The 12,619-nt window shown below is 39.1% G+C and overlaps 2 protein-coding genes across 2 annotated transcripts in view; both read left to right on the forward strand.

Annotated features, from left to right (window-relative positions):
* Window positions 1-5,178: 5,178 nt before the first annotated feature.
* On the forward strand, window positions 5,179-6,116 carry LOC147873907 (tubulin beta chain-like). The gene is given in 3 exon segments (XM_087348773.1): window positions 5,179-5,193; window positions 5,246-5,417; window positions 5,420-6,116. Coding segments are annotated over 3 exon segments (522 nt in total). The 3' UTR covers window positions 5,755-6,116.
* Window positions 6,117-6,343: 227 nt separating this feature from the next.
* The window catches only part of LOC110830628 (uncharacterized), a 35,057-nt gene continuing 28,781 nt past the window's right edge, over window positions 6,344-12,619 (forward strand). The window contains exon 1 of the mRNA XM_087348774.1: window positions 6,344-7,789. The gene's annotated coding sequence lies outside the window, so the exon portion shown is untranslated. The remainder of the gene's footprint in view (window positions 7,790-12,619) is intronic.

The raw sequence follows: 12,619 nt of genomic DNA on the forward strand, positions 1-12,619 counted from the left end.
CCGTCCAGTTCAACTGGTCATCCCTCTGGAGGTTGACCAGGGTGGAGAGGATGTTGGGAATTGAATATCTTCCCATCCCAAACTCTCTGGACTCTTAGTTATGTCTGTAGTCTTTGACTTCCTTGAAATACATATGGCGTCTGGGCTGCAAAGACGTTGTTTGTATGTGCAACAATGGCTGCCTGTGATCCCAGCCAGGAACGGCCGTTACCTCGCTGCAGATGCTGTTTTCCGAGGACCTATGACCTTGTTTGAGGTTCATGAACATATGTTGACAGTGCAGAATAAAAACAGCCGCTACTTTGTAGTTTCGTTCCAGAATAATGTCCAGACTGTTGTCTGTAACATTCCTCCTACAGGCCAAAAAAGAAATGCCACTTTCATTGGCAACTCCTCTGCCATCCAACAGCTGTTCATACGCGTGTCTGAGCAGTTCTCAGCCATGTTCAGACGTAAAGCACATGTTCAGTGCTACTTTGGGTTGGAATCGTCCATCCATGAAGCGCTCTCTTGTGAATATAATCAGGTGGTCTCCCTTGCCTGCCTGATTCTATGTCGTTCGACTACACTAGGTAGTACATCCGCTTTCGGGGACGATTTTTCGCCCCCAGGACAAGAGTGCCCTGCCCTGCCCAGCTGGCTTAGCTGCTTATCCCGGCAGCCGCTCGGTCCCCCTCCACGTCAGCCGCCTATTGACGTTGCCCGTCCTCTACCACGGGGAGGTGCAGATGGGGATTTTCCCTTCCTCGAGCCTAAGACCGTCAAATGGCATTTCTTAGCGCTCTCCAGTACTTTTAGAGGACTAGCTTATGTCTACATAAGTATTTAAGAACTACATGGGAATACAATAAATATAAATATAATTGTGTGTGTTGTGGATTAAAGTGACCTAGACTCTTATTTCCAAGGAAATGACCAGCTGCACCGGGCGACTGATCCTAGTTCCCTCTGGCTTGCGAAGGATGACTGCCCTTATCTTGGAGTCCCTTCCTTGGTGCACTTCTCAATCAGGGCTCTCTTCTACATATGCCTTGGCCGAATATCTTCTTGAAGAAGAACGATATCTTCTACTCTGAATTTAGGATGTTTACCATATGGTTGTTTCACTTCGTGGTAGTTCCGCAGCTGCAGAAGGTACTCGCTTTTCCATCTCCGCCAAAAGTCCTCGGTATTTTTTTGTTTTAACCGAAATTCTTTGTTCAGACTCTTCTTCATGGCTCTCTCTGGTCCACACGGGATTATTGTTAGTTTTTTACCATTAAGAAAATGAGATGGTGTCAAGGTCTCAATGTCGTCTCCATCTTGTGCAATTGGTCGCGAATTAAGGGCGGCTTCAATGCTGATTAAAATCGTGTTCAGCCCTTCTTCGTCGACCTGCGTACGTCCTAGCACTTTCCTCAAACAGCGCTTGGTGGAGCCAATCATTATGTCCCACCATCTTCCCCACCAAGCCGCCCTCTGCGCAATAAATTTCCATGTCATGCCGTGATGTGCGAGGTATTGGCGAGTCTTAGAATCTGCCAGGACTATTGGCAGCCTTTAGTTTGTCTATTCTATCTTGTACATTTATTAGTTGTTGACAATCCTGAGCCCAGTGGCCTCTAGTCTCATAGAAGGCACAGTATGGTTCCGGCACCTGCTTAGTCTTTCTTTTTGGTTTGTCAACCTTTGTGTTTACTTGAGCGGCTGCTGTAGGCATATATTATTCATTATTGACTGCAAATGGTTTTTACCCTGTGGCAGTGGTCCTACAATAAGACACAACAAAACAATGAGACAGAACAAAACAATAAGACACAAAAAACAATGAGACAGAAGAAAAACAATAAGACACAACAGAACAACACATCACACTCAAAATAAAACAACTCATAAGATTACAAAACCATATAACCTAAAGTACTTAACTTAAAAATTAATACCAACTAGACATAAGACAATAACAGTAATGAATTACATGAACTGATGCACTCACAACAAAACAATGAGACACAACAATACAACACACCACACTCAAAATAAAACAACTGACACACAATACAAAAACACACATCCACTAATTAATCACAATACTTAGAGTAGAATATAAAGTTCGCCCTCAGTACATGAAAATTTTATCCCAAAGAACTACAGCCCTTCATCACTTGGAGACTAAGACAATTCCCTTATCACCATCTAATCCCCACATAATAACCCCTTGCTTGTAACTACTTTTCTGACCCTCTTTCTAAAGGTGCCTAATTTACAGGGGAAAGACTCTAGCAAGCCTGGGGGTAATTGGTTCCAGCTTCTTATGGTCTTATTTACAAATGAATATTTGCCTACATCCGTTGTTTGTTTCCTAGTCCTAATTTTCCGAGTATGATCGTCCCTGCCCAGATAGCATGGCTTTAGTAATCTATCCCCTATCGTTTTCCAAGCCCGGCCCCCCGTGTATGCTTTGAAAAGGGCGCACATTCGGGCTATCAATCTACGCTGTGCCAATGTTTCCCAACCAGATTCGTTCGTGAAATTTGCAAATTTAGCCGCTCTCTTCTGCACCCGATTTAGGGCTCTTACCTGTCCTTCCCTGTAAGGGTCCCAACACACAGCTCCATATTCAAGTATCGGTCTCACTAGTGACGTATAAGCTAAACGTTTCGTATTGTTATTTCCCTTTTTGAGTATACGCATTACGAAATGGAGAGCCTTCCATGCTTTAATTAGTGTATAATTTACATGATCTGCCCAGCTCAGATCGCTGCGAATAAGTATTTCTAAGTACTTAAAGCTATTTGCCTCTGGAATTAATTGATCCCCCCAAAAAGTACCTCAGCCTATCCTTCACCCTAGCTCTATTGAAGCTGACTGCTTTACTTTTACCTGGATTTATCTTCATTTCATTTTCAACCGCCCATTCCCATAATCTATTCAAATCTGTCTGTAACTTATCAATGTCACTACTATCCATTATTTTCCTGTATATTATACAATCATCAGTGAAAAGCCGTATATTTGAATCAATGTTTTTCCAAATAACATTAACATAAGCGAGGAATAGTAAGGGACCTAATACGCTCCCTTGCGGCACTCCTGACGTTACCCTGACTTCATGAGATAGTTGTCCGTCCACCCTTACTCTTTGCGAACGTCCTAAGAGAAATTCCTCAAGTCCACACCGGTTGCAGCAATTTTTGTAATCAGCCTATCGTGTGGGACTAAATCGAATGCCTTTGAGAAATCTATTAAAACCGCATCAGTCCTGATTCCCTCGTCCAATGAATCAGCAACATCCTGACAAACCGTGACTACTTGACTTTCGCATGTGTACCCAGGTCTAAACCCATGTTGACCCTCATATAACCACTCACTCCATTCCCAGACTTGCCTTAGATAACCTGCTATAACGTGCTCCATTTGCTTGCAAACCACTGAGGTTAAACTGACCGGCCTATAGTTCCCAACTACCGATCGATCTCCCCCTTTATAAATAGGAACCACTATAGCCTTCTTCCAGTCCCCTGGGATAGAATTGTTGTTCATCGTTACCTCCAGCAGTCTCGCAAGGTATGGAATCATTGCTTCCCCACCTAACTTTAAAATTTCCCCGGGAATGCCATCTGGTCCGACGGATTTATTTCTCCCGATTGATAATATTCGTTTCCTTATGATATTGATACTAATGGTAAACGTTTTATCTGAATCTGTTGATTGGATTAGCTGATTATTTAGCGGATTATTTCGTTATAAGTATAAGTAACTGTTGGAGAAGAATCACCCCGTATCTTCAGAGTATTGAGGGCTCCTTCAACCGCTTCATTCAGGAACACAATCAGTTGCGTGATGTTACCTTCTGGAATATTTTCCCTCTTAGCATGGATGAGCCAGCGTGGGCAGATACCGTCCGGGACTGCGCGCAGGAAGTTTGGTGCTAACACTCGTCCGTAGACATCCATATTCTCCCCCAAAGATCTGAGTGCTTGAAACCTACGATGACATTCAATGTATACAGTATTAAACGCATCAGGAATATCAGATTGAGCGGGTTTTAAGTCTTCTGAATAATCTAAATGAGCTTGGATAACCCGGTTCTTGTCGCCGTAGCAAGCCTGTAGACTTTTCTTCGTCTGTTGGTATGTTTCTCCTGTTACGGCTATTCCATCGACTAATCGTCTTGGTTCTCCTTCTAGATACCCACGCAGGAAAACGTGTTTATTGATGTTTGAGACTGATGGGTTTCTGTCAATGGAAGATTCAAATTGTTCCCAAAACCTCGGTCATGTTTCTATATCTCCTGAAAAGGTGGGCAATTTCTTGAGCAACCGTGGGTTGTGTGCAACCAGTAGTAAACTAACAATAGGCGGTTTAACATCTTCACGTTTCCCCCTGATAAGATTATCAGTTTTCCGGATCGCGTGTTTTGAAATGACTATGTATTCGTCACAAGTTCGGACGTCCGTTTCATATTCATCATCGAGTAGGTCGTGAATGGAATCATTAGATTAGTTAAACATATCAAGGATTCCTGAAGGCGATCCAAATAGTGCTCGAGATCGTCAACTGCTGTGGAGTCATTCAATCCATTTATCAGATTTGTAAAACGCGTAACATTGGAGCGCTGTGTTGTACGTTTATGCTTTAACCTTTTGAGTTATTCGCTGTTCTCTGTAATACTGATCGAGTCGTTGGAAGAATATCTGAATCCTTCGTTGAATCCTCGCTAGATGGCTCCGTGTGAAGCAGGAACGAGAACAAATGGCGATTATAACACAAGCACTCTTGTAGGTTAAAGCCGATATGCGACAATGCCATCCACTTTAAATCTCTTGATATCTCTTTCACAAACATGCAATTACTTCAATATTCCTCCTTAATCTCAAAATACTGATAAATATTGCTTAGTTACTTACCTGCCGTGTTCGGAGTACTATGTGACGGCGTGAATCCGTGGCGAGTAGTGAAGATAATCAAACACCCAACTTCCAATGTTTACTTGCGTTCTTCAACTTGAAAATATTCTAAAAGCACTGCAAAATCTTCTATAGATAGTTTACGTGTCTTGAAGTGACTGAATGGCTCTACTTCATCCGCTTCTTGTCCCGGGTTTCGGCACCAAAATGTTGAGGATTAAACTGAACTAATCATTTGCAATCACACACACATGTTTATTAACACAGAATCATGGGTACAAAAAGGATGATGGATCAGATATTAGTTCAGAGATGGCGTGCGCTGTCCTTTAGCTTTCAATCCTGAACAGTGTTAGATTCAACAGTACCAAGTTCTCACGGTATCAGAACCCACCCTACAGACATTCGATGTGAGGAACATGATGGATGCCAGGGGTCTGAGGAGTGGATGTTACAACACCGTCGCTGTTGTATTACGAGGGCTCATGTCCATGAGGGAGGCTGATGAACATATGTTACAAGTGCAGAATAAAATCAGAGCTACTTTGCAGAGTGGATCCCAAACAATGTGATGAATGCTATCTGTGGCATTCTTCCTAGAGGACTAAAGATGTTGGCTATTTTCATTGGCAACTCCACTGCCGTCCAAGAGCTGTTCAGACGCGTTCCTGACAAGTTCATAACTATGTTTATACGTAAATCATACGTTCAGTGGTACTTTGATGCGGGTATGAGTGAAGACGATTTCGAAGAAGCTGATTCAGACATAAGTGATTTAATTTCTGAGTACCAGGACTGTCAGGAAGCAACTGCTCGACAAATGGGGGAAGAAATGGATGAGGAAGGAGTTGAGGAGGAAGCATAGAGAATACCAAAGTTCACATTTATTGTTGTTTTGTCTACAGCGATAGTAGGAATTATCTTCTCGTCTAGTACTAATATTACTTTTCAATTATTTACTCACATTGTTCAATGTTAACATTGTTTTAAGCACTTTCTTTTCAAGGATAATACTTGCAATGTTTAGTTTATGTCTACATAAATATATTAGGAACTACATGGGAATACAATAAATATAAATCTAATAGTGTAAAATCTATACAGTACCGAGTTCTCATGGTATCAGAAGTCACCAAACAGATATTTGATGTAAGGAACATGATGGCTGCCTGTGATCCTTAGAACAGCTGTTACCTCACTGTCACTGTTATATTCTGAGGACTTATATCCATGAAGGAGGTTGATGAACATATGCTACAAGTGCAGAATAAAAACAGCAGCTACTTTGTAGATTGGCTCCCAAATAATGTGAAGGCTGTTGTGTGTAACATTCCTCCTACAGGACAAAAAAGATCAGCCACTTTCATTGGCAACTCCACTGCCATCCAAGAGCTGTTCAGATGCGTTTCTGAGCAGTTCACAGTCATGTTCAGACATAAATCACACCTTCACTGGTAAACAGGTGAGGGCATGGAAGACATGGAGTTCACAGGAGCGGAATCCAACATGTATGATTTGATTTCTGAGAATCAGCAGTACCAGGTAGCAACTGCTGAAGAAATTGGAGGAGAATTTGATAAAGAAAAGCAAGAAGGAAGCATAGAGAACACCAAAGTTCACATTTATTGTTGTTTTGTCTGCAGCTACAGTATGAATTATCTTTTTATCTAGTACTCATATTACTTTTCAATTTTTTACTCACATTCTTCAGTGTTCATATTATTGGCTGTCGCGGGAGGTGAGAGGAGCAAAACCAGGCATGAAGAAGTGGAGACGTGGGAATGGAACCATGTTGACAGCAAGTTTACGTAAATCAACATTTAAGTGACCTGGGAATCTGAAGCAAGTAATGACTCTAGAACGTGTAGCTGATACAAGATGATTTAAATCACCGTATGTTGGTGTTGTTATTTTAAGTGTTCTGAAGCAAATGTCATACAAAGAGCTTCATTATCAAACAGAATGTTTCATCAGGATTTTCAGCAAGCTTGTGGACAGATAGTGTAGCATTGTATGGCTCAACAACAGTGTCAGAAACCTGAAATTAATTTTATTTATATTAGTAAAACTGATAATTTGAGGAACTGTACCAGTTGCCCAAAAATAATTTTTACAAATACAATGGTTTAGACAAGCTGTAGCACCAGTCTTGTTTTATAAAATTGTAGAAAATTAATCTGGATGACTCACGTGTGTCTGTTGAATGTGTCACATCTGTAATAAGAGACCTAAGAAAGTGAAATTAAAAGTGTAAATTTTATTGTATGGTAGCATTGTGTGGCTCAATTCTTGGGTTATGAATAATCGAGGGGAACAAGGCTGCTTGTCCTAAAAATGCATACATGCCTGGAACGCTTGGAGTTGTTACCAAAGAATACGAACTGGGTGTCTTTGTTCAACTCTCATGTTTTACCACCATGTGCAGAAGTTGAAAAGATACCTCTAATTCTCCTTGAGCCGGACTTAGCTCTGCTCCATACCTACAATTATCCCGCTTAAAAGAATTATTCAACGATCAACATACACAGTTGAATAATTAATTGAAATCTCATGGTGGCAGCAGTGGGATAGAGGAGAGCTACTTTACGGACTTCCAGAATTTTCGGCTGTTGAGCAGGCCGGAGGGACTTTGAGTCTGTACTGAGGTGGACCAAGCCTTTCCTGAGGGAACAATGCTCCGGAGGAATCCACAAGGCGCCGTGGTACCTGTTCACCAACTGTTGAAGCCAAGTCCGTGATTGGAGGCCATCATCAGCAGCCCTAGATTAGCCCGAGGGACATCTTTGGTGATAGCCGTTGGCAGCCTGCACCGCGAGAGGGACTTCTACCCTGAGGGGAGCTGAGAAGCCATCACTGGAAGAACGAACTGTGCATCTTCAATCACCCTACACCTACAATAGGTTAGTCCAACCATAATGGCAGATGAAAATGATGATTTGGAAAATAATCAGCAAGTGTAAAGAGGGACTCATTGTTATCGTTGCCAAGGCTGAGGACAGTCCGAAGTTTAAGCTGTGATAGGGTTAATGACAAGGAGTCATTACATATGGATTATAGGGTTAATGACATGGAGTCACAAAAGGTTAATTTAGTTGATGGGAAATCACTAAAACTTGGAAATTGAACACATTTTGGGGTCATATGAGATTTACATCATATGTCCACAGCTGAAAGGAGGCATTGGTATAGCGCTAGTAGATACAGGGGCACAAGTATCTCTAGTTCAGGAAACTTCAATAGTTAGCAACATTGCCCAAAGCGAAAGCGATATGGAAATACAAGGCATTAGTGGAAATATAGTTAAAATTAAAGGTAAAGTTACTTTAACACTGAATAATTGCACTAAACCAATAAAATCAGAATATTACGTAGTCAAGCAATTGCCTAGACATGTTGATATAATATTAGGACAAGATTGGCTTTTGGAAAATGATTATATGTTGACAAAAAATATCATAGTACCTCCGTATAGCGAGACATAGTTCAATTTCCCACGAAGGAAAAAGGAGTTAGGTATATTGAACAACAATTATTGCAACCAGGTTTGATATGTGCCGCTAGTTTAACAGAATGTGATACCACATTCCCTTGCCTTTTGGTAAATGTAATGCACGAAACTTTAGTGGTACAAACAGCACCGGCATTGAAGAAACCTCCTACCCAAATGAATAAAGTGAGGAAGCACAGGCACACTTATTTACACCACAAAGAATACAGTTGTTGCATGAAAATTTAAGATTGCAACATATAACTGAAGGAGCTAGAGACATTAGACAAATTTGTACAGAATTTGTAAATATATTTAAATTGTCAGGTGACAAGCTAACAAGCACCACAGCTGCTGAACACTCTATACCATTCCCAAAGGTAGAGCTATAACATTAAAAATTTATAGATTAGCGGAATCTCTTCAGCAGGAAATACAGAAACAAATAGAACAAATGTTAAGCGACGGGATAATAGTACCAAGTAAAAGCGAGTGGAATTTTCCATTAATTGTTGTCCCTAAGAAGTTAGATGCGACTGGAAAAAGGAAGTGGCACATTTGTATAGATTTTCGAAAATTAAATGACGTCACCATAGGGGACAGTTTTCCTCTCCCCAATATACAAGATATTTTGGACAAAATTGGAAAGGCAAGATATTTTTCAGCATTGGATTGTGCTAGTGGCTATCTCCAAGTTCCTATTGTACCTGAGGATCAATGCAAAACTACTTTTAGTACACCCAAGGGTCATTTTGAGTATACACAAATGCTGTTTGGTCTTAAATCGGCACCCGCGACATTTCAGCGTATGATGAACGCAGTATTACGTGAATCAATAGGTGAAAGATGTTTTGTGCACATGGATGACATTTTAGTAATGGGAGAGACATTAGAAGAACATCATAGACATTTGCGAGAAGTATTTGGTCAATTAAGAAAATATAACATCAAAATTGAACCTGATAAATGTGAATTTTTAAAGTTATAATTAACTTATTTAGGACATGTTGTGACAGTGCAAGGAGTCAAACCTGATCAAAAGAAAATTCAGGCAGTGACAGATTTTCCTTTGCCAAAATCACCCAAGGATATATCATTTTTAGGCTTGGCAGGTTATTATAGGAAGTTTATAGATAAATTTAATGAAATAGCCAGACCTTTAACAGAACTGTTGAAAAAGGATATAGAATGGAAATGGACAGATGCAGAACAGGTTAGTTTTGAGTTACTAAACCAGAAACTAACACAAGTTTAAGTATTACAGTATCCCGACTTCACACAACCTTTTATATTGACGACTGACGCTAGTGGGTACGCAATTGGTGCCATACTCAATCAGGGTAAGCTAGGCCAAGATAGACCAGTCGCTTCTGCGAGTAGGATCTTAAATAAAGCGGAAATTAATTATAGTACTGTAAAAAAGGAACTTTTAGCCATTGTGTGGGCTTGCAAACATTTCAGACCGTATTTGTTAGGAAGAAAATTTCAGGTTATTACAGATCATAAAGGGTTAGTTTGGGTTTTTAATGTGAAAGATCCTAGTTCTAGGTTGATGAGATGGAGATTATTGCTCGAAGAATATGAGTATGAAGTACAATACAGGGCCGGTACAAGGAACTGTAATGCCGACAGTTTAAGTAGATATCCTGTAGAATGTTTGTCAGTTGATATAGAGCAAATAGATAAGGATAGAAAATTAAAAATAATTAATGAAATGCATAACTGCCCTGTGGGAGGCCATCAAGGAGTCCAACAAACAGTGGAGAGAATAAAATTATATATTATTTGGCCGGGTTTAGAGCAAGATGTGACAGAGTACGTGAGAAGGTGTAAAATTTGTCAAGTAAGTAAAGAATCAAACCTTAAAATAAAACAGCACTTAGAAATTACAGATACACATGATAAACCTTGGATCAAAATTTATTTAGACACAGTAGGACCCTTACCGCAGACAGAAAATAATAATAAATATATTTTGACATGCCAAGACAATTTGAGTAAATACATCATAGTAATTCCAATTAAAAATCAAACAGTAGAGGAAGTAACAGACACCTTCGTGAATAAAGTTATTTTAATTTATGGCATTCCAAATTACATAGTGACAGATCAAGGCACGAATTTCATGTCCAACATGTTTAAAAGAATTTGTAAACTATTTAAAATTGAGAAAATTCATACCGCAGCATACCATCCTGAAAGTAATGGTGCCTTAGAGCGGACACATAAAACATTAGTAACCTATTTACGTTGTTTTTGTGATTCAAAATCTCCGGATTGGGATAAATGGTTACCTTTCGCAAGTTTCACGTATAACACTACACCACACACAATCACAAAATTTTCACCTTATGAGATACTGCATGGAAGAAAATGTAATATTCCGGGTATTTTACAAACTACACCTCAACCATTGTATAATTATGACGACATTGTGTAAAATGTAAAGTTCAAAATGCAGAATTGTCACCAAGTAGCAAAAGAAAGGCTGATTAAATTTAAGGAAAAACAACAGGAGAGAACAAAAGCCAATAGTGTCAATTTTAATGTAAATGACTTGGTATTGTTAAAAGTAGAAGCTAGACACAAATTAGAACCCATATGGAGAGGGCCATATGAGATTAAAGAAATGAAAGGACCAAATGCGTATTCAAGAACTAGGAAAACGTAAACATCAAGAAGTGCATACAAACAGATTAAAAGCATATTTCTCTTCCTTTGTAGGAAAAGAAGCATGAAACTACGCAGCATTTGGGCAATGGTATTACTCTTGTTGTGGTGGGAACAAATTAAAGCACAAGATGTACAGCAATTACAATCGCAAACAGGCATTTATTTTGATGAGGTAGGAATCATACTCTTCTACCCAATGCAATGGAAAGTAGTAAGTTATATAAATTTAGAGCCAACACGAGAGCTTTGGAAGCAGACTAAAGATCATTGGAAAAAAATAGCTGAATATTGTAACAAAGTAGAAAGCACAAATTGGTATCATATGACAGATTGTGGTACTTTCCAACAATACATGAGATTCAAAACTCGTTACATTGACAATAAGAAAGATTTGGTTAGTGAATATTTGACAGTCACAAAACACTAATACCTTTAGGAAAACGCAAAGAACAAAAAGAGGAGTTTTAAACTTTGTAGGAGACATAGCAAAAATATTATTTGGAACATTATCACAATCCGACGCAAAAGAATACAATAAACATATTTCAGAATTGGAGAAAGAACAGGCTGAATTTTTACATATGTTAAAAGATCAAATGACAGTAATAAAATCAATAATGAGTTCCGTAAATTTAACCATTCAAAATGAAAGACTGTTAAAAGAAAGTTTGAATAAATTGAAAAACTACACAGTTAGTAAAATTAGTGCATTGGATGAAGAAATGAGGAATGTTAATCAGGTCAATGAGCAAATTAGGATAATCCAAAGAGGTATAGATGAGTGTCAACACTCATTCAAGGTATTGTTCGACGCTTTTGTTCATGCAGAGCAAGGAACTCTGCAACCACAATTGATCACCACAGAAAAGATTACCTAACTTTTCTTTTGCTGAACTTCAGAAAATCATTATACCTCATACCTACTCCTACAAGCAATATTTGGTTTATGTTTTGAACATCCCTCTTGTCTCTTCTACAACCTGTCATCTCTATAAGATCCTTCCATTCCCTGATAAGAAAGAAACAAATACCTATGTGTTCATCAGTTCAAATAAGGAATACATTTTTAGTGACCCAATTAGGCAACATTTTGGTAAAATGTCAACAAACGAATTAACAGGATGCTTCCAACCGAATGTACTGCAATTCGTATGCAAGGAAGATATCCCTATTTATACCTACTTACCCGAAACGTATTGTGAAGCCACACTCCTTCACCCCTCCACTACCTATATGCCCAACAGTTGTGAAACAAGAGTGACCAAATTACAAAAGACATTTTGGATACCATTACATTTAAGTAATGAATGGTTATTTGTTGCACCAAAACAAGATAAACTAACAGTGTTATGTGGAGATGAATCAAAACAAGTTACAATTCAAAATGAAGGTAAACTGACACAAACAGAATTGTAAAGCATTTACAGCTTATGTAACTTTATACGCTATAACTACTATGACTAGAAATGTCACTAATGACTTCATGCCAAGCGCCCCACTCAACTTTGATTGTTGTTTTAATTTCGAAAAAACAATTGATTATGATAAATTGCAGTTGGACATGCCATTG

The sequence above is a fragment of the Zootermopsis nevadensis genome, unplaced genomic scaffold, assembly GCF_977971745.1.
Source record: "Zootermopsis nevadensis isolate Lab colony 2312 unplaced genomic scaffold, Znev_1.0 Znev_ptg000013l, whole genome shotgun sequence".
Taxonomy (NCBI): domain Eukaryota; kingdom Metazoa; phylum Arthropoda; class Insecta; order Blattodea; family Termopsidae; genus Zootermopsis; species Zootermopsis nevadensis.